Source organism: Ambystoma mexicanum, chromosome 8 (genome assembly GCF_040938575.1).
Source record: "Ambystoma mexicanum isolate Mex_15411 chromosome 8, UKY_AmexF1_1, whole genome shotgun sequence".
NCBI lineage: Eukaryota > Metazoa > Chordata > Amphibia > Caudata > Ambystomatidae > Ambystoma > Ambystoma mexicanum.
The window spans coordinates 1,134,306,842-1,134,329,767 of record NC_090929.1 but is presented as its reverse complement, the minus strand read 5'-3'; the positions used below and the strand labels follow the sequence as shown (position 1 = coordinate 1,134,329,767).

Here is a 22,926-nt window from a genome sequence, read left to right as displayed (position 1 = left end):
AACATTTTCATTAACTCTGCATCTACAATGCTGCCCCACAAACTCCCACCACAAACTCCCACTGGGTAACCAGAAGTGGACAACTTTAATTTAGGCTTTAATCCCTCTTTTGTTGGTTCCATGTAGCAATGTCCCCGCAAAAATGTCTCCTGACAAAAAAAATCGCCGTTTATTGCAGAGACATTATTACATTGAACATGCGGGGGACACCCCCGCAATCCATGATTTTTTTTTTTTTACAAGTGGAGCAGGGGCCATCCCTGCAACCCGTCCCCATACATAACGTCACCATATATAATGTCACTAATGGCTTTTCCCGGTGAGATTATGTATGGGGACATTATGAATGGGGACATTATTACCCGATACCCTTTTGGGTACTTGCTCAATCATATCATTCTGCAAGTATGTTCTGGGACCTCTTGTTTATGGATCCATGCGGCCAATGTGTTGGAATACAACTTCCATCATCCTTCATCATTGGCTATGCTGCTAGAGCTGATGGGGGTCGTAGTCCTAAACATTTGTAGAGGCAAAGGTTGTACACCCATGAGCTAGATTAAAACACAGTTGGCAATGTACACTGCAATATCTCCGCCACACACTAGCTCTGACTGAGTTTTGGGGGATTGAGCCTCTCAGGACACCTCCTTTCAGCAATGATCCTAAACTTCCCAAAACCACTAAGAGAGGAGTGTGAGGGGCAGCGCTGTCATCTTTGGCAATGGTGCAAACCTGTGCAAAGAAGTAGCTACAGATATGGACAGATTAAAATGACATACATGTAAGACCTATACAACATAGCCGAGTGGGCAACAGCCAAGGTGTAACGTGAGGGGTTACATTTAGGTCACACTAAAACACAGGGCAGCAATAAACGTAATTAGCACACAATGCCATGCTGCGGTTTTCCACGGAGGGCGTGTACCATTGATGGTAAGACGGTCTTGGAAAGTAGTCCAAGAGAAGAGGTTTCACCACAATACAATGTTCTAGTCAGTGAACATTGGCCACTGTGAATTGATTTTTTTTTTTTTTTAAAAGAATTGGAAAACCGTGCATGCATGGGCACACAATTATTTGAAGGAATTACATACTTACATTTTAGGGCAAGACTATTCGAAGTGAGTTTGCTTCCCTTTGAGACACAGACTTGTTATCGCTTGCTAAATTATATGCATATGGGTCGGTATCTTTGCAGTCACAGCATTGAGACCGGTAATGCCTCCCTCTTCCCCCTAGGCTGTAAGGTCAGATGTGCAATCATTATTAAAATTCTTTACTTCAACCCCAATTATGTTCTATAACATCCAGATGTTTTCAAAGGTTTTTCTTAAAGAGCGGACAAAGTTTTGCATTTTTATTGTTACATTTACAAATGTATTTTTCCATCTGCTTAGGACCTAAGAAACATAGGTCTCCAAAAAAAGAAGGGGTTTGTAACATTGTTAGCAGTTACTCTATGGAATAAATTACGTTGGGCTTAATTTACATAAACTCTTTTCAATGGAAAATAAAAAAAAAAAAAACTTGGAAAACTCTTTCTAAAATCAGGCCCCTTCTCGTTCAATTTCAATGCAACATTCTGAAGCCAGGTCGCATGAGTTCCAGAGGCTTCTATATTTATGGTAACTAGGTCAGCAAGTTTTCATTAAGGATTATTCTGATCATGGCATTTTTGGACAAAGATATATTTTTTCAGTGTTTCAGATTGGCAAATTTTGCCAGAAGGTTTAGTCGGATTTCCTTTTTTTATGCTAAATGTTATGTTAAATACATTTATTAAAGTGCAGCAAAGACACAGGGGTATCTTGGCGCTAATAGTCCAAAGTCAACCGTTAAACCGCCACAAAGCAGAGGGGGAGCTCCTACTCCTACTAACTAGACAAATAAGAACGTCTTAAATATTTTCCTTTAGCCAATGTAAATAGTGATCTGTGTAGAGCCGAGTACAATAGTGTAACAGTGCTCATTCATACATTTAGGCGACACCAAACTATTCAATCTGGACCCAACTCATTCAAGGGTTCTCATCAATGTATCCTTTTGGAGTGCAAGCAAATGTATTTGTAGGAATGACAAAAGAGCACAATGTTCAATGTATGTGTGCATTCCGTAAGGTATGGTGTATAAAATACATTCTCCATGCATGAATGCTAAGTAGAAGTACCCGCTGTCTTTATGATGGAACACCACAGAGCCTCACCTGTTCTCCGTCAGCTTCAGGATGGTGGTGGCTCGGGAGGAGAAGACAATGAAAGACATTCGCAGCATTGGGCTGGAGAAGAAACCAACAGATTAAAGGACTAGGCATGTCTGAGCAAAGCAAATTACAACCACAAGTGAACAATCACATTAAAGGAAACCTTCCAAGCGTCGTCAAGTTGTCTGTATCGCGCTCTATGTAGCTTGTTTCTACTTTTACTCAAAACTCACAGAATAGATTCCCATACTCCGTTTATGAACCTCTCCGAGTAGTTTTCCGATGCTGCCTGGGCTTGAACTGCATACAATCTCCTCAATAATCTCGACACATAGATCCTGATTAACTAAACATTATTGTTTTCTAGACATGGGTTGTCCCTGTGCATACTCTTGAGCCCCATTCAAAGTGTCTCTGATTAGGAGCATCACAGATGCGCCTAATGAGCCACCCTTTCCCCGCTTGTAAGCACGGAGCAGAAAGTGGAGGGGCGCATTTCTGCAGAGTTTAAAAGCCCATCTCTGGAAAAGTAAAAGTGCCTTGGAATGCACAGAAAACAAAACCATTCTCCTGTGACTGGTGGCACAGCTGCAGAGGGATGTTCTACGTATTAAAGGCTTATTGATGACTCTTCCCTGTATTTGTTTTCAAGTGGAACAGCAGTGGGCTGCTGCTGTCCAGTTAGCATTTTTATTTATTTATTTATTGCATTCATTTCAGCGCACAAAAACGTCAGGCATCTAGGTGTTAGTTACAGAAAGTGCATGGTGCTTGGCATCAGGTAGGCTATATTGCATATAATTGGCAGGGGGAGCAACGCATGACTGCCAGGTCAAATCAGGTGGGTTACATTACATAGAATAGGAAGGTGATGCAGCACGAGACTGTCAGGTCCAATCCTGTAAGTGCCAGTGCATAGCATAGGAAGCGCCAAAAAAGCATTCTAAAAGGGACAAACATGTTTTTTTGTCCTTTTTCTAACACTACACAACCCCCTTAAAGGTCCAGCCAGTCTCTGTGAGATGCCTCCCAGCAAACATGTGGGCGCTGGAAGCCCATATGTCACTATCCAGACAGGTCCTGGCACTGTTAGAGCGGTAAAGTAGCAGTGGTCACAGCACACAATCTCATTAACATAACTTAACTTACAATACTTTCAGGATCTACAGCTCTAACCCCTCTGTCTCCTGGCTGTTAGACTTCTGGCTTTTCGTGGCTGAAGTTGGGGCACACCACTGCTCATAGAATTGGGGAACTTCCAGCCTAAGACAATTTGGGCATGACGTAACTGATTAAACTGCGGCTTGTTATGGGTGATGCAACGAAGGCTTATCTTTGATGTGCTTAATTAAAAGGCGGCGATTCTCAGATAAACTTAAGGAATTTCTTGGAAGATTTTGCGCCAGGAGACAAACATGCCCATAGAAGCGATTGTGCAATCAATGCACGTAACCCTTTTTTTCGTGAAAACGTACATATTGAATTGGACCGTTTGTTTCTCTCTCAACATGAAACATTTATCAAACTCGTCTAGACATCTTATTCTAAACATCATGGTGCACATGGCAAAATAGGCCTTTTAAAGGAACTGTAATACATTTAAATTATGCATTAGTGGCTGGAGCAAAGCGTCAACAACCGTCTCCACGCAAGCGTTTAACTGCAGGCTATGCTCACAATATTTAAATCACTTGCAATGTGGGTCAAGAGTGGCCATTTTACGGGAATGCAATGCCGGAAACAGATTTGTTTGGTGAGAGGTGAAACTAAAAAGTGTAACTCCATGAGCGACGATCAGAGAGTTAGAAGGGTAAGAAACAAAGCAGTGGAGTTGTGAAGCTGGAGGAGGATGGGTGGTGCAGGCAGTAACGTTTGCAGGGGAGTTGCTAGGTCTGGAAAAGACCCGGGGCTACGCTGATGTCGGAACTGTTGGGACTGGGGGCTAGCTAGTCTTTTGGCTGTAGATCCTGAGATTCTATCCGGGGCTACAACCAAAAGATCAGGGGCTACAGCCCCCTTAGCCCCCCCTAGCAACGCCCCTGAACGTTTGTTAAAAATGTCAGAGTGGTGGGGTGTGGGAGGGTGGTGGGGGGGTTAAACTGGCAAATGCCCAGTGTGGACCAACATTTGGAGTTCTCCTGGATTGCTTTTCATACGGTTTCTTCTGTTCCGATTCCCATTGAGAAATAACCACAATGAGGGCTTTGGGAGGCTTTTGCCTTGTGAAATCTCAAAAACATGTGTAGGGGGTTCGGCGAGTTACACCTTTCTGTGTCATCCTCGGCGACATTATATAAACTGTGCCACAGACACGCACCAATTCAGTGTATAACAGTGCAAGTTAAAAACAAATGGTGGCAGAGTGATATGCTTTCCAAAAAAATAAATTAAATTGGAGGGCAGAATGTGCTGAAATGGTAACGTATGCCAATGATGTTGCCAACAGTTTCCCCCCTTACAGGATCTGGGAGATCCTCGTAAATACCCCAAAGGTTTTGCAGGAGCTGTGTTTATGTGATTACTGACTGTCCGCCAGCAGTAAATCAAAAGAGGGCAGCAATTATTATCAAAAGCCTATATAGGTGCAATAAATATGCTATGTGTTCTGTCAGGGCTTTAAAAAGAACATAATAGATGTAGAACACTGTACATATGTGCTTCTCCAATTGGGCAGCTCACTTTTCAACATGTGCCGCAATAAACAGGGCATGCTCTCCCGCATCCCTGCCACACCCACACACAAACTAAAAACACCAATTAACAAGGTATTGTACATTGTTTTACTAATTACTAGCCCAACAGGCGCACAAGGGAATTCATTAGTAAAAGAGTCCATGAAGGAAAATGTAAATGTATGCCTTAACTGCAATAAAAGGAACACAACAGTTCCATAACTGGGAACCTGGTTGTACAAAGTAGTGGAACTGTACCCTTTAATTCCTGCTCACTTCGACCTCTGCATTACCTCCAATAAAGGTATCCCCTGCTAGTTATGCTCTTATATTTAGTAGCCAATGTGAAAGTCACATGCTAGTTTCACAAGTCAATGTTCCATGATCATGCAACATTGTTCTCTCTTCATAGTGGAACGTATACTGGATATTGTGATGAATTAACAAAATTCATCCCTTCTCCCCAAGGGGAAGGCCCCCCTGTGTGGCAAGGGGGATGAGCCACCCTCCACAAACCCAACATAGGGGTCAAGGCAGGTGGGACCTCCCCGGGAGAGACTCACCTCTTAGGCACAAGGAGCCCTGTTCCCGTGAGGAATTCCCTGATGCCCTCAAGGTGATGGCCTACATGGATCCATCCAACATAACTGGAACATTATCAATTCCATAAAGATGAAATGAATTTCTGCTATCCACAACAGGAAAGTAAGAATATCCCTTTAAATCAGTCCCTCCAATGGACTGTGAGGAGGATGTTGAAAAGGGATGATATGACAAGAGAGAGTGAGAGACGGCGAAAGAGGTCATGAAGCCAAGAAAAGCCAGAAAACAGAGAGAACCAGGGGAAGTCCGGTGTACGAAGCAGAGAGGATGGAGGAGGAGCTCCTGCAGAATGCAGAGCCTGCGTAAACCAGTCCAGCTGGGAGACCAGCATATGAGAATGTAAGAGTTTGGTGGTGGTGCAACCACAGCAACAATGCTGGGCAGTCCACCCGCAGAACAACGCTGAGCCATTGATGGAGAAAACCACTCCCGACCCAAGATACAGAGCAAGTTTGTGGCAAACAAGGATTTCATGATTTCCTTTAACTGTGGAGCAAAAACGTGCTCAGATGTGGGTAAGGGGAATTCACCCAGGTCATGAGAAGAGACCATGGTCATATTGTGAATTTGATTGTATGTTATATATATTTGTTGAATTGAACCGCCATGAATTTCATTTCCCTATTGCTTTACTGAATGTACAAGTGTGAGGGACGGATATCATTTTGAAAAGAGTGTTTCCTTTAGTTTATTTAAGACAGGGAAATCCTCGCAGGGTAGGGATAGTGATGCATTTAACCAACCTTTTTATTAAATAAAATTGCTAATTTTGAAAATTCTCTACAAAGTTGTCTGTCTCGGATGTCTGACCTCTCACAGTGTGTACAGCAAATACATGACGAATGAATACGGAGAAAATAAAAAATAATAGAATAAATGATACCTTATAAACTTTTCAGCAAGACTCTCAACAAAGGAAAATATTTCAGTCCAGTGATTTCTGACACTTCCAGACCTGGAAGAGATTTAATAAAAAGTATTATAAAGAATGCAGGCTATACATGACAGTACCCCTTAAAGAGAAAACTCACAACACTATATTAATGCCTCAGTGTACATCTCTTGCCATTCAGATGGCTAAGACTTGCCAACACTATGTCGTCCTGAATTAAGCAATTTCTTAATGTTCTCACAAAATCGCAGCATGTGGTGGAGAGTAAAAGTTCCACTCCTTTTACCCTCATATAATGCATGTTGGGAGAGGGAATGACTCATAGAACTATAGCAAATACATGAGCAATGGCAGACTCCACTTGTAACACAAAAAAATATTGTCATGCGATACTGAACAGTACACAGACATTTTGTCAAACCTCGCTGTGGCACAGGATCCGCCTATGCACTAATATAGTGGGGCCACACACGACATGCCAACTGTTGTTCAAGAACCACCATATAGCAAAGTAAGTGGGCAACTAGCACACTACAGGGGAATATTCTGCTGAGTGTCTCTGGGCCACATCTGACAGACAATGAGAGAAAAGCTAAAGTCTATGATGTGACTCTGAACACAGTGGTGGAATATTCCTCGTTCGTTGATAGTCACCGATACATACATTTTTGTGTGGTACATGGGTGACTTTCGACAGTTGTGACCCTCTTAGAGGAAAGGTCGGGTCAGTTCCTCTAAGAGATGTTAAGGATTACAATCAGGCGACGCACACCTTAGTCTCAGCCCAGTATGCAGCATCGCAATTGAAATGCTTATGTTTTATAGGATTAGATTCAATATTGAGATGATACACCACTCATATCACACCCTCTTCTCAAATACCCCGGGTCAATATGGACCATGAATCAGGCTGATTGATAAAATATAATATTTATTTATTTGAACATTAAAAGAATCATACCATTTTTAATATGGGCAAGCAATCACCAATGGGGTGATAAGAACAATATGAATGCAAACAGTGCACTTGTTTAACCTTCTATTGACACAACTAAAACACACCAGGGAATAGGAGAACTTTTTGATTTTATGTAAGATAGCACTTGCGTTAGAATTTCCCCCTGTAAGATTCCTGCAACCCACAAATAATCAATTCCAAGTGGATAAACAGAATCAGCAGATAACCAGGAATGACAACTGGAAAACAGAATTAAAATCCGACTTTCACTACCCAAACAAGAGAGAAAAATGGATTTTAAACCCTGGCAATGCTAAAATGACACACGGAAATGGATAAATACATTAATGAATGTGACTAAAATGCTTGAAACAAAACAATTCTTTACTGGAGCAACACTGGAAATATACTAGCAATCACAAACAATGGATTGATCAAAAGTATACAATTCGAAATTAAATGGAAGATTTAAAACAGTTTATAATCAAAATGACATGTTGGAAATTTAACACACTTTTGCAATTGCCGCCTGAATTTAGTAAAACGGTTTTTAATAAAAAACAGGTGACATATTTTGTGTTGGGGTGTAGCTATGGATCCTAGATAGAATATGAAAGTGAAATGAGGTCTCTAGCTATTAAATTGAGTGAGTTATGCAAGATCTAGTGAGGTGCGTTTTTGAGAAAATGGCGCGAAAAAGGAACAGAAATCAATTTTGACAAGGACAGTTTTACTCTACACTAGGGCATTCAGGCTAGGCTACCAGATTGAGACACAGTAAGCCCCGGGGTCGACTCGTGAGTTCAACCCTAGCACCTGCGCGCACGTGGCGGACCGAGTCTGATCACTCCAAACAGGATTAATAGCTCAGGATTTTACAAGACAAAATTATTAAAGATGTTGGCGCTAGCACAAGAAATCAAAGCAGTGTTTCAAGAAGGATTTTTGACAATATTACAAGTTATCAGGATAAGTATAGGATGACTTAGAGAATGGGATGGAACAAAGCAAGGCAAAGTGTACTATGGTTTCTATGGTTCCTATATATACTCACAGTCACTTTAGTTAGGATTTTGGACAGTCAGCACTCTGGTTGCCATACGGATCTGGTCTAACAAAGGACAGCCGGACACAATCAGCGGGACAGGACCAGCTGGGAATGGACTGGTTACCGGGTAGCACTTCTGGTTACTGCATAAAACAGGGCATCAGGAGAGCAGGATGGCAGAAGCTTGCAGTGAGTGGCAAGCCAGGTTAATTCAGGATGCTTCCCAAAACACCACAGCGTTTTCCTTAGTTATTGGGATTATTTTAGAATTGAGGCCTAGCTGAAGCAGGTATCAGCAATACTTGGCTTTGTGGTTAGGATCTGGAGTTTAGGTGGATAAATGCAAGATGAAGACAGGAACAGGACGCCGGCGTAGGAAATCAGGAATCAGTGTCTGTGTGTGTCTTGTCAGGGACCCTTATTTATCATGCAAAATGACATCATCAAGGTAGAGGCTGGACAGGGTTAACTACGCCCACCCCTAAACTACTTGTATTGGGCAGGGCAGTTAGTCTCCGCCTCGCTCTCAGTTGGTTGGATTTCTAAGAGGATGATGTCAGGTTTATGAGGTGAGGTTTACAATGTCCCAACACACCCACATTTACTTTACTTAAAATCTGATTTTGCCAAAACACATACATTTATACACTTGCAATCTCGTGGCAAATTATACCCACAGGTTACATATGATGTGCAGCACAGATTAGTCCCATCCTCCAGACTGTGTGACCTTGTTTCGCCTTTCTGACACATTTTGGTAGTTTTACACATTAAAGATTTCGCCTAAAAGATCCCACCTTAACTGTGCACACTTTTATTGGAAGAGGCAATCTTTTTTACGTGTTTTTCAGAGATGACCAGTGAATATGTAATCCAACATCCCTAAAAGCTTGTATTTTGTATTTTGCTAAAGATTCATAAAGACCATAAACATCCACCTGGTAAACAGATAGTGGCAGGAAGCATAATTTCTTTTTTTTTGTTTAACTGCCATTGCCAGTTTATATTGATGTGTACTTACAACTGCTTCCTTCCACTTTCATGGTTCTACAGACCTTATCAATCAAATCAGTTCTGTCCCTGACATAGTGGATGAGTTTATTTTGTACCCTGGATGTTAAAAGTCTATATAACTCGAGTCCCTACAACAATGGTTGGGAAGCTGATGATTGGCATCTTCTTAAAACAGACAATGTTGTGGGTAATCAGACTTTCAACATGAAATGACTCCACTTGTCTTAAACCAAATGTTTTCACATTTTACCTTCATTGTAGTGGCCACACACGCACATTTCTCCATGTACCGTCTAGAAATGACAGCAACAACACATCTTCAGACCAATTATCCTGATTTGATTTTTTGCTGCAGGTACATCAACAATGTATGTGGTATCTACCTAACCAATCCCGCCACTTGTATGTCCTGTGTAACCACTTTAATCAACATTCATGAGCATGTTGAATTGTTTTAATGATAGTTGGGGGACCATCAATTCATTTTTTTAGTTATAACTATTTAAATCTCAAACAATAACTATTATACTGAAATTCAACACAAAAAAAAAACACAACAGATAGGAATGGCATATTGTATCTCAGTTTTCACCGCAGTCCATAAATTATGAATTTACCATAATCACACATGTTCCAAGTTTGCAGATCAGTTTCAGATGATGCCAGATCGGCCGTAAGCCAACAAATAAATACAATTGAACAGCCTGGTTATCCTAAACCTCTGATGGACATCACATTGATTTGAATATCATTACAAGATACTCTTGCTAAGGTGATAATGTATTTAAAATCATCATGTCTATCTGGGAGAGCTTTAAGTCAGATATTTGGTTATCTATGTTAATTCCATAAAACCAAACTTTACTCAAACTAGAAGCCGCAATTTTCGAGACTTGATAGTACATGCAGATTACACTCCTACAGAGTAATACACATTATTTGGGGAAACCTGTTTGCGCTCACAGAACTGTAACACCGTGATCCTGGGAGATACAGTACAGCAACCTGCCCCCAACCCTTGAGCCATGTTTTGATATCTTGCCACTGTGCTCCGGGTTTGTTTTGATATCTTGTCACTGTGCTCCTGGTTCCCGGCCTCATCTATCCCCGCCACAGCCCTTTCCTCACACTGCTTGATGCTTATACATTTGGAGAAGCAGAGAAAGCGTCAGTTTTTCTCCATCACTGATGGACTCATTCAGAGGGAGTAAGAGAGCGCTAAAGAAGTGCAGGAGGCGTAAAGGAAGGAAGTACACCTGACACGACTGAATGCCAGGTAAGGGGGGGGAGAAAAGACAAGGGGGAAATTGGCATGGTTGGACTGGGGCATACAATTGTTTCGGGCACCATCGAAAAAGTGGCCCACAGTTGAAAATGGGTATTCATTCCTTTTGTGACGCTGTTGAATAGTAACCAAAGGGGAGGTTTTTAATAAAATTTAATGCAAATTGTACATTTTAAGGCATATTTATTCAGCAACACTGGTCAAAATGATTAGTGGCATAGTGAATTAACTCATCAAACTGGCCCACATTGGCCAGAAAAGTGCCCCACTTTGACCCAAAAAACTGGCCCACACATGCATTTTGCTTTTTTGGTTCGGCCATGGGCCTATTGCCCTAGAGGCCAGTCCGAGCCTGGGTATTGGGAAAACACAGCTTGCAGGGCCAGGCTGAAAGAAGTGGCAATGTGGCATTATGACTTCAGGCCAGAGCTGATTTGCATGCACATTTATAATTGAAAAACAGACCATTTTTGGGTTAGGTGAGAAAAGCATCCAGAGAGCGTTGATAGAAAGTGCACACTGTATAAAAGAAGCGCAATACCACACCGCACATTCACAGAGAGGTTTCATCTCAGAGCATTTTCCTGCAAAGATTATTTTGAAATGATTTTTGGTGCATTTTATCAGCAATCAAAAAAGTTGATTTGCCATAAGACAAGGCACACCTAAGTTATCCTTTCATTGCTGTATAGCTGCCACTTAAGATTATTTCGAAACTTAAAAAGCAGTCACATATCAATTAAATGATTGCCTACTTTTTTCGTACACGATGGTAAAATCAACTTCTTTCATTGCTCATAAAATGCACCAAAAATAAGCAATATCAATGTTCACCATTTAGTGCCCTTTTCTGCAGGTCTTTGCAAAAACTGTAGAATATTAAGCTTTGCAAAAGCTTGAAGATCACTAAACTGTATCTGTAGCTATAATGGAAATGTCCTGGGGGTGTGTGGGGAGATGACAAAGAGGGTCTACAGTGTGATGCTAGGCCTGCAGTGGTGTGGGGAGGTTCCCCTAGGCAAGCCCCAACAGCTGGATCAGGGGGTGGGGTGTTACCAAATATGCAGAATAAACATAGGTGTACATGGAAAAAGCTGCACAATATGGAGTAACCGTTGTATGTACAACTGTTGTTATATATAAATGCCAATAAAAACAGTTTAAAATAAATCAAATATGCAGAATAAAAGAACATCTGGCCCTTTAAGAGATAGACACACAAAGTGCTGCTGAGATGTTTCCAGAGGGCACTGTATCCCAGGCCGGTGGTGTGGAAAAGTTCTGCATCTCAGCTCAACAAATCCCCCATTAGGCAGAGCCGCTAATAAAATGAATAGAACATCCCCGCTCACCAGAGAAACCGCTGCTGAAGGAACAGTAGATGGCCAAGACAAGCCTACAACTCTTGCATGTATGTGCGAGAGGTGCAGTAAAATCAAACTAGCAGATAGGCTTCATACAGCCACAGCCCTGAGGACAATTTAAGGCCGTGCTCATCCATTTGAAACATCTGTGTTACATCCAGCCAAGCCATAGTCGTGAACCAAACCACACAGGTCTGTGAAAAGAGCCCGATCTACAGGAACAGGTTGTATACAAGAAAGCTATAACAGGGTAAGTGTATGGATGCTTCGAGAAGTAGATGGTGTGATGGTGGAGAAGGGTGGAGAGATGAGAGGCTGGAGGAGCAGAGGAGGGTGGAGAACCCAGAGGTGAGTGAGAAAGAAACGTAGGCTCGTTCAAGGAGGCACAGAGGAGGAGAAGGAGAGGTTAAGATCAAAGGAGGAGGAGTAGTAAGAAGGATCAGAGAAGTGATTAAAATCAGGTGGAGGAGGAATTTAGATCAGTTCATAAGAAGATGAAAGGAAGAGCAGATGGGTGGGAAAAAGAAAGCAACAAGATGAAAGGAGGAGACGGCGAATGAAGGAACATGGAAGCAGGAGTGGGAAGGGAGAACAAAGTGGAAGGAGGTGGAGACTTGGGGAGCTAAGGAGATGGAAGTGAGAAGAAGATTGGGAAAAGATATTGGCAGGTAACCACCCACTCTACACTTCAGGGATTTGTAAGGTTGGTGAAAGGAGGTGACACATGCAGCTATAGGCGGTCTGATAGCACAGTGAGTAGAGTGCTCGCTTTGACATCTGAGCAGAGCCTGCTGACACTGGTTCGAACCCTGGCAGGAACAAACTCCACCTTTCACCCTTCCGAGATGAGATCGATAAATGAGCACCACACACTGTGGGTAATAATAAACAGTGCTCAGATGCCTGAGGGTTCGTAGCGCTATAAAAATGCTAAATAATTATTATTATTAATTATTATTATTAAAGCAAAAAGGAGGAATCAGTGAAGAGTGTGAGAAACCTGAGGGTATTCTCCAGCTAAGCCTTGGGAATCCCTTATTCAGGTGGCCAGGACACGGCCATCGGTGTTGGATCTAGTTCCTGGCTGTGGACAATGGGGGAAGATCACCTGGGTAGAGGAATCCAGGGTTATGTTCAGGGAAATACCCCAGGTGAGACGCGGTACTACACCACAGAAGAAGAAGACGACAAAGTGGCTGTGATCTTCTTCAGCTACCCCACCTCTACCTCCATTCCACTCAAAGAAGCTCCCTTAACCAGAAGCTACCACCCCAACAACTCTGGTAAACCAGCTAAGAACCTTGTTACCGTCAAAAACCACAACTCCCAGAATTCCTGATATCCTGTCCTCTACTCGGATATTCCCAATCATAATCCTTACCAACCCCGTCCCTCTGATTACTATATCATAGAGCGAATGATAAGTCTGTGAGCAATAGCCAACGTGGGTTGCAGAAGATGTCTACTGTACGCAAGACCCTCCTCCGCTGATTGACAAGCCGGGGAGAGACGCTCGTCACGGTGGTACCAACCTTGACTCCAAGGACAAAGAAAGCTAAGCAGTTCATCAAAGCTGGTGAGTCGAGGGGAGAACCGATAAAGAAAGGGAACTGTGTTGAATGAAAAATAGCAAGGGGCTATTTGAACTTTGACCTACCAAAGAACTGTTAATAATTTTGAAGGGGGTAAACCAGCAGTAGCACCACGTGGGTGCTCACTCAAGAATCTGTGGGTGATTATCCCATGGTCAAAGACTACCGTAACCAGAAGGCCTTGGAAAGAGGAAAAAATAGGTCAAAGTGGTCATACAGGGGTCTTGTCAAACCCTCTGTACGGTCGAAAGTCTTTGACCAAAAGATGATTGTGAAAGTTAAGGGAAGTGAATCCTGCATGGTGAAAAATTAGCACATGAACTCTGTTCCGTGAAGATTAGCAAGAGTAAACCCGGCCAAGGGATGCTAATGGAATGGGGTGAAGTCTAAAAAGCCCATCAAAAATTGTTGGTGAAGATTTGTGAAAATGAGAAGCAATACAAGACGAGGAGAGGTGGACTGTTATTTAAGTCCGAGCCCTGCCGAGGGAGATCCCGGGGTGGAAAGTCACTGCCCAAGGTTCATTAAGAAATAGCTGTTTGGTAAGTTGTTGAACAAGACTTGCGAGGGGTCAGCGCCCAGAAGAGGGGGACCCAAGGGTGAAGCCATCACACAACGTGTTCATAGAACAAGAACTTTGTATTTGTTTGTTAAGAGCATCAGGCCTCGAAGGCAAGAGACTTGTATTTGAATCAACGAAAACCCCGATATCTGCTTTGGAACTGTTAGCTCGTTCTTAGAAGGCTCAAGCTGTGCTGTACTAGTAAGGAGAGGCAGTCCTTCACACCTCCAAGCCTGCTTGCCTCCCAGCCACCCCTGAACCGACTCACAGAGATGGCACGTCTGTTTCTTTTGCCACATTTGGATGGAGGCGCGGACTGGTGCACTAGACAGTTTGTTCAGGCATGTAACTGGTTGATCCATTATGTGAAAAAAACAGAACTGTTTTGCCCAGCTGACAGCAGGATCAGAGTCACGGTGTGCACTGTTCATTGGCACTGTATGTGCCCTCCCAATGCACATACTGAGCCCATTCCCCTGATTGATCCACCAGCTTGCCTCTCCCCTTCCAGAAGTAGCCAGTATGCTTCTTCCTGGACAACAACTACACCAAACCCGAAAAGAGACTAGGAATCAGACAAGAAGGAACTGGGGCAAGGTGATGGTCAGAAAGTGGAAGCACAATACATGTTAAGGGAATGTGGTCTTGATCCATTGCCGATATATGCAGGATAACTACATCTAGTCAAAAAGAGTATTATAAAAACAACATACGAAGCAGGACACATTCATTAAGGGGGCAACAGTCTGGTGGAGTGATAGTGTACGAGAGAGAGAAACAAAAGGGATGGACAAATAAAGGAAGAGAAAGATGATGGGGTATAGCCCCGGGTCTTTTGGTTGTTGCCTCGGGTAGAATGTCAGGGCCTACAACCAGAATGCTAGCTAGCCCCGAGTCCCGACAGTCGCGACATTATCAAAGCCCCAGATCTTTTCCAGACCTAGCAACATCCCTGGGGAAAGAGAACAGTGAGACACCAGGGAATCAGAGGAGAAATAGGGTGACAGAATGAAAGAGAAGAATGTGAGAATGAGGGGAGAAAAATAGGTAAAGGGAAGCAGAGACGGGTGCCAGTAATACTACCCATGTGAAAATGAAGACAGGCTGTGAACATTACAGAGGAGCTCACAAAAGAAATAAAGACCGTGAATTGTAAACCTACTAGGGATACCTAGAGACTTGACATGAAGGGTGAGAGAAACAGAAGGAGATGTGCATACTGTACCTCGCCCATCAGCAGCCTAGGAGCGTGATTGTCCACGTCCTCGAGGAGACAGCAAGTTTAGTGGAGGCTACAATGAAGGAACACTGCTGGCCGATGAGGGGGTGCCCTGTAATGGCCTGCCATAAAGCCCAATACACGTGCAGACCCGCTAATTCCCTGCCTTCCAATCTGCCATAAAACAGAGGCCAAGGTGGGCAGACTGTGCTTAGTTGCAGGGTAATGATCATTGAGACTCCCAGTAAACAATTACCCAGACGAATCCTGAACTGGCTATTCCTTAGCAGTTCTCTCTACCTTTGGGATCTATAGATTCCCTCCCACTCAGCTGCAGGAGGGGGCGGAGCCTAAAATGATTCCTTATGGGAATTCAGGGTGAACATTCTCGTCCCTTAGCACTTAAGGGGCTTTAGGCTGTTCTACGCAACTGTATTTTTCATCTTCATTCCTTCATTCCTGGTTACTTACTACTGCGCTCTGATGTGTTTAAACTTCTGCTCTAACATAATATTGTGTGATGTGGAGCAGCGATTCTCTGGCCTGTGGAATTGCACCTCAGTGGTATTTGCCACACACACTTATGAATGTGAGATTGTCTGGGCTTCTGACGTGCTGCACTGGCAAGAAGTCGCAAGCAGGCACACGGTGTAGCAAAAGGCAACAGAGGCAACTAGCGTCTAACCCAGGCTTTTTGCCCCCTTCTCCACAGTGGCCAGAGTTCACCTTTGTTGATTGGTGGTATGTGCCCCATCAGCTATTTGCATTGGTGCTTTCCTCAAGGTGGCTGCTGAACGTCACCCTCACATGCCCACATCCAGTGATCTCTCCTTCAGTCTCTCTACTCGTCTCATCTCATTTTCAAATACCCAGTCCCTGCCAACGCCTCCGGTGCCCATTGTCTTCATCACAATATGAGTGTCATGATTTAATGCTGTGCTTCGTTCCACGCTCCTCCAGCTTCTAAGCACTATTGTAGGTGGTATTGATACCCAATCTAATGTCACTCAGTTTATCAATATTAAAAGGATAAAGGGCTTAGTCACTGAGTCGCCTTTGCTGGGATTTGAACATCTGTCTGGCAGTTTGAATACAAATGTTGGAGGGCTCTGGGAAGTGGGGGGGGGGGTGATTAGCTCACTAAGCTTTCTTTTCAGAGCCCTGCCCATGTTTCTTGTTCCGTGATAACATTTATTTGATCTTGATTGGTCCTAAATTCATCACCGATACCATACGCACGATAGTATTGATTAGAGGGCCAGAGGTCTACTGGCACCCAGACCCCCTGCTGAATCCCCACCAAATATTCCTAAGGGTGGGGGCGACTTACTTGCCAGACTTGTCACTTGGTGCAAAAGGGGACACTTTTGATTTTTAGTCTCCCCTGCTCCCGATGGCTGATGGTGGAGCAAGGCCATTTCCAACTCTGGTGCTCCAAGATCTGGAAGTACCCCCACAGGAATGTCCTAGATCGATGCTCGGCCCAGAGACAGGGACAGAACGACCACCAAGTGCCAGAGGCACATGACTGCTAGAAGCCACTGACCTTTGGTCTAACAATCAAGCAGGAAGAATGCAGAAGACTGGCTGACACTGGAGAGTGACCAAGAACATCTTAAGCGTCTTTGTTGTGGAGTTGTTGGTCATATTCCAAAGACTTGCTTTTGATGTCACTGGATTTCATTCTGATAGAAGAGGATCCCACTAATGGAAGATAATTGCTAGGCATCCCTTTTTTCAGCAGGTCCAGAAGCAGAGCCGCCCTGTTACACTCACAATTGAGTTGCCAAAGGGAACAAATTTAAGCCTTGAGCAGAATTGAAGGATTACACACTAGGAAAGCAGAAGTTTCAAAAAAACAATTGATTCTGTTTATTTTTATTTCTTTTTTTCTCCTTTCCATTTCCACTGATTGAAATACTAATAATAAGTCTTGAAAGATCAGAGACTGTCATGCCTTCGATTATCCCAACGGTGATTTTTGACCAGTGCTCAATTTTTGGGGGTGTTACTCAGTGCCTCCATTCACCACAATGAGCAGGTGCGAGCTGTAGGGTAACCCCACATATTTCAGTCTTTTAAACATATGCAATAGTTGTGCCAAGAGATAATAAACACACATCCGCTGGCTGCTTAACCCGGGTTAAGGGATACGTGGATGGCTGTATTGTTCAGTAGCTTGGGCTAATTTGTATTGATCAAAAGTGGATCTCATTGCAGAAATCTTTGCAGTCCCCTTTCTAGAGCTGCTTGTGCCTCGTCTTTGGGTGGCTGCAAGTCCCACGGCTCTCAAAGGGATTTCTCCCAGCCCCAGAAATTGAGTGGTGCAACGAGGGGTTCCTTAATATCCGGTGCTAGAAGGTGGAGATGGGATTACAAGGCAGTCACTATAACTGATACAATCATGGCGGGGCATTTCCAACTGGGCACTTCTAGTGCACCATTTTGCTTTGTATCATTTTTCACAACCACCTGAGCAAATCTTGCACAAAACAGATTTCTTTTGGCCATATTTTATTAGGTCATGAATAGCAGCACAAATGGATCAAATCCATTTTGCACCATTTCTGCTCCTTTTGTAAAGAGAATTAGAGCCAAACCGTTTTTCTCACAATCGAAATTACACATATATTTTTCAGGAAAGTAATGTTGGAGTGAAACTATTTTACAATATTTGTTGCTGCCTATAAAAACCACAGAAAATGGTTTTGCATCAAGACACGGTCCCATCCTAAACATTCAAAAAGTGCAATACAATTAGAATGCTCCATTTTAAACTGTTTGATCTGCAAGGAAACACCTTGCTTTGGTCTTTTGCTCCAAAGCAACGATCTGTGTGGTATGCCCCACAAGAAAGTTTGCAGCAAAACTATCCCGGTTCATACCTCATGATGAAGGGAGCAGTAATAATGCACATTATTGCACACAATTGCTCCATTTGTGCACAACAGGGACATTTGAAGGGGCATATTTAAAAAAGTCCAAATTAAAACACAAGCTCTTGAGCCTTTTTGGTTAGGGGAGACTAAGGGATGAAAGGTCACAATTGGGACTGTGCAAATTTGCCTGACTTTGCCTTTGCACACGTGAACATTTCTGCAAAACCCACAAAGATTTTGCAGGCACCAGTGAATGCTGACAAACCAGACCTTGCACGCACTCAAGTATGCATATGTGATTATTAGCGCAATACATTACATTTTTTTTACATCAGCAAAGAAAGAGTAACCAAAAATTGGTTTGATGGTGGCACATGGAATATTCCCACGGAACACTATTTGCTGAAATTATTTCTCACAAACAAATTAATTGCAGGACAAAAATGGACAATGGCAACCAGCAAGCCATGCACAGCTAGATGCATAGGATTTTATGTAGGAGATATATATGGTGGAACAATTTACGCAGGGAATTCTGTCCCGCCCCAATCAAAAGCACTACACCAATATACCTGCTGTAGAATTCATTCCAGAATTGTCTACAACCCATATTATGTCACTTCTCTTCCATCACCTTTTAATCATAGATAAGCCAAGAATCAGACTGGTGGGTAGAAAAAATAACATTTATTAATGAACAGGACAATTAATATGTGTACACAATCACAAGTCATGCCACCTTCTCCGTGGCATGCATGTTTTTCTAACAATCACCTTTTCACGCAAATTGAAAACTCTAGTTGGTTTAGGATAAAACAGACTCATTAATCCATAAACAGTATGCCTTCTTTGGATTCTTTTCTTCCCAGGTTACATAGAACCACGTGTCTATGGGGTACTTAAAATACCAGGGTCACTCCCAAAATACTATTAATGCACAAAATTGTGCAGCACCCTGGACTTGACAGAACAATTTAATTGCACACAAAACTTCAGTGATCTGTTTTTTTTTTTATCTCCCTGCGTACTTGGTAATGCTTTACAGTTTTTGGAGCACAACAGACTTCTAAGAATAAACACTTTTTATATATACAGAACCCTTCCTCCCTTCACCCCTACATGTGAACAAATCACTCTATCAGGAGTCACTCTCTCACTTTCTGCAGAGAGGTGCTCTTAAATCTGTGACTTCACTGTTTAACTTTGGCAAGATGCTTTTCCTATGCCACAAACCCAGATATTCAGTTACGATTTAAGTCAGTGTCTGGGAATTAAGGCGCAGTTGGGAATTTCATTTTTATGCACCCCTCCCTTTAAGGAATTTTGGGATTGGGAAGCAGAAATAGGAGTAACCAATTACTTTAGCAGATTACATTTTTATCCACACTAGAAGCATTGTTGTTGATTTCGATTTTCAACAAAATCACCCCATGTCAGTTGGTTATAGGGTAATTAAATTATGATGTAGTAAAACAATGCTAGGGATGTACGTCCGTACCTCACCCACCAAATAAGGGCAAGGGCAAGGGATTGATTCAAACAGATCCCTACAATACTTGGTTAGTTGGACAGGTTTACTTACATTGAGCCTCTGGGTTTCGTTCTCAGGAAAAGACAGCACTTCCTGGATCATTACATGGGGAAAGAACAGGTATCTGGTCAGATGGCCTTTCCAGGTTCAATCATGAATACCGCCAGCATCCGTCCCCTTTGATTTGCTATTCCTTGTATGGGTTCCACATTCTGTCTATCACTGGTTTTCCACCTCCCAGGCAATCTTGGTTCTCTAACACATTTTTCAATAGTCCCACTCAGATCATATCAGACAGCTCCCTTTATTTCTAATTCCCTTATTTTCACTGTACGTCTCCTTACGAATCTTTCACACTCCCACAAAAAATGTCCACGTATTGAGATGCCAGCTCATTGGCTCTTAATTGGGATTGGACATCTAGTTTCCATTCCCTTAACTCAGGCCTAGCACCATTTCTTTGATTGGTCTCTCCTGTTAACAAGCTCAAATTCTGGGAGGGATCAGGCCACCCACTTGAAATTACATTTCCACACATTTCAATTTTGCACTTAAAAACTACAACATGGCAAATTTTTAAATAAGCCCAACAATATACATATATATATATATATATATATTTAAATTAGTCTTTTCTTGCCGGACTTAATGAAATGAGTCCTGTGTCGGCATGAGGTTGCAGGTTTTTCATGAATTACTTAGTAATTAAATAAATCAGTGTCATAATAGTTGACATACCGTTACACAATTCACCAAGCTACTTTCTCCCAGAATCTCTGCTTCTTGATATTTTCTGGGGAGCTAGAAACACATTTTTGGTTGAAGCTTGCGTTCCTAAGGTCAAATCTTTAAGAGAATGTTCTAATTAGACAGCCCTATTCATGTGTCTTTCAATTATATCTGTCCCATTTTTATAAGTGTCACAGTTACAAAGATAATGGACCAAGTATGATCCTCCATGTACACCAATGGCAATTTCTAGGCATTTTTGCATATGTTTACTTAGATTGCAGATTATATAGGTTTTCTTCAAACCTAACATGTGGTCTGGGTCATCTGATTCTTTGTTTATTGTGCCTGCAATTAATCCATTAACATTCTTTCTCGCAGGGCTAATGCCCATTTGGGTCCTTGTCTTTTAGAGCAGAGAGGCAACATCCACCTCCTGTCATTGGGCAGTCTTCTGTTGCATATCATCTGGCATTCAGGTCAGGGAAGGACCACAAATGTACTTGACTTTTGGGGAATCATCGAGTTCACCTCCATTAACTGGGCCATCTGTGTACCTCATAAAACTTTAGTATGACACATGCTCTGTCCCTTTTCTTGGCTCTGTAAGCTTTACAGACATTCACTGAATCTGATAAGGACAGGGGACGGCTGTGCTGTACCTCCCAGTTAAAGATTGTTTTGTCCCGATTTTAGCTCCATAGGAACAACAAGATACACGATGCTCTTACATTCTGCCTTGTTCTGCATTAAATCCGATTTACATCTCAGAGTAAATACAAGACATCTCTTCATTTTTCCTTATGCAGCCTGTGTCACTAATATTCCATAGGTTAACGAGTCACCACCTTCATTAAAGTGGTCCCATTTAATGTTGGTATTTCTCTTTCTCAGAAAACAGCAGTTTGGTGTTTGGCAGTTGCAAGTGAAATGCTGCCCTTTTGTTCATCAGCCAACAGTGTGCCTTTGAGTTCCTTTCTTCAGTGTATTTTCATATTTAATTTGCTCCTGGTTTCAAGCTGCTGAATGCACACATTTCCATGGTCTCTCCATTTTAGAAAATGAACCAGCTTTTTCATAGTTTTGTAGTTGAAATTACCTGATGGCCTTTTCTCTGCCAGTCCACAGTGTGCTTCCCAATTACAGGAAAGTATTTCAGCATTTTTAGGCCCCAGTCAGTCGAAAGCAGTTTCCTTTTTTCTTGGGGCTACCTTTAAACCCTGCAACCACTTTTGTTTCCTGTTGCCTCTTGTGTTGGCCCTGGAAATTACACTGCACTACAACCTTGTGACTGGAGAATGTGGGCGCATCCTTTAGTCTGCTGTATGATCATCACAGTTTTTCTTACTAGAACACAAGGAATGAATAACTACATTTATTAAAGCTGTTTTAATTTTTTGCTGAACTTTGATTGCAATTTTTTGGGGAGGGATGGAAAAACAATCCAAATATGTTTGTGAATGTTCTCTTTTCGGCTAAATGTACTACAGCAGTGATAAACTTCAGCAGGGTAATTTAGCTAAGAATAAACTCCGTAAGCAGGGGAATCCTTCTGTGAATAAATATTTGTGTGAACTTCATGGACAAGAACCTCATGCATCAATATCTGTGCTTGCACTGTTTTTTGGCCATAATGAACATTCATGGAAAATGTGATCCATTAAAGGAATGGTGTAGGCAAAAACGTTTGTTGTCCTCGTAGTAAAAAAAAAAAAAACAGGAAACTTTGCAACTTCACACAATTAGGGGGAGGAAAATAAACTCTTTGCGCACTTCTACTTACAATAACAATGTTTCAATTATCCACAGTAATTTAAGTGCCACATCCTGCCAGCTGAATGAATCTTTGAACTCAGATCAATATCTAAATGGTGCTGCCAGAAGCATAACATTGAGGAGTCCGCTCAACTGAACGGTTGCTCTCTGGCAGCACATTTTTGCTGGCGGGTCCATCCTCTACAGCCCTCATTTCCACTTCACAGCAACCCTAACCTACTGAAACCTCCTCCCTCCCATCATGTCTCCTCCTGCCCCCCCCCAGGACACACTTTTATGGTCTCAGGCCACCAGGGTCGGCCCTCCCCCAACGATCTTTTGTGCATGAGGGTTTACTCCAGCAGCCTCCAGAGCATGAACTGGGCACCCATCTGCCTAATCAATCACGTTTTATGTCATGTTTTAGTATTGGAATGCATACGGCTCACTGCTGCCATTCTCATGGTTTTCAGGTGCTCTGGCGGATATGAAAAGGAAGGAGGGCTGGGAGTGCTTTGTTATTGGGATTGAGAGGGAAAAGCACAAGAGAACGTTGATGTGTTGGTGGCAGCTTCCGTTCTGAAATAGTGTCTCTGCGTGCTAGTATGTTTTTAGTTGGT

General features: G+C 42.5%; 1 protein-coding gene across 1 annotated transcript in view; it reads right to left on the bottom strand.

Moving 5' to 3' along the window:
* The window catches only part of ANTXRL (ANTXR like), a 359,532-nt gene that overhangs the window by 211,075 nt on the left and 125,531 nt on the right, over positions 1–22,926 (bottom strand). The window contains exons 2-3 of the mRNA XM_069611191.1: positions 6,362–6,433; positions 2,207–2,278 (exon numbers count right to left, since the gene is read on the bottom strand). Coding sequence (XP_069467292.1) covers positions 2,207–2,278; positions 6,362–6,433 — 144 coding nt within the window. The remainder of the gene's footprint in view (positions 1–2,206; positions 2,279–6,361; positions 6,434–22,926) is intronic.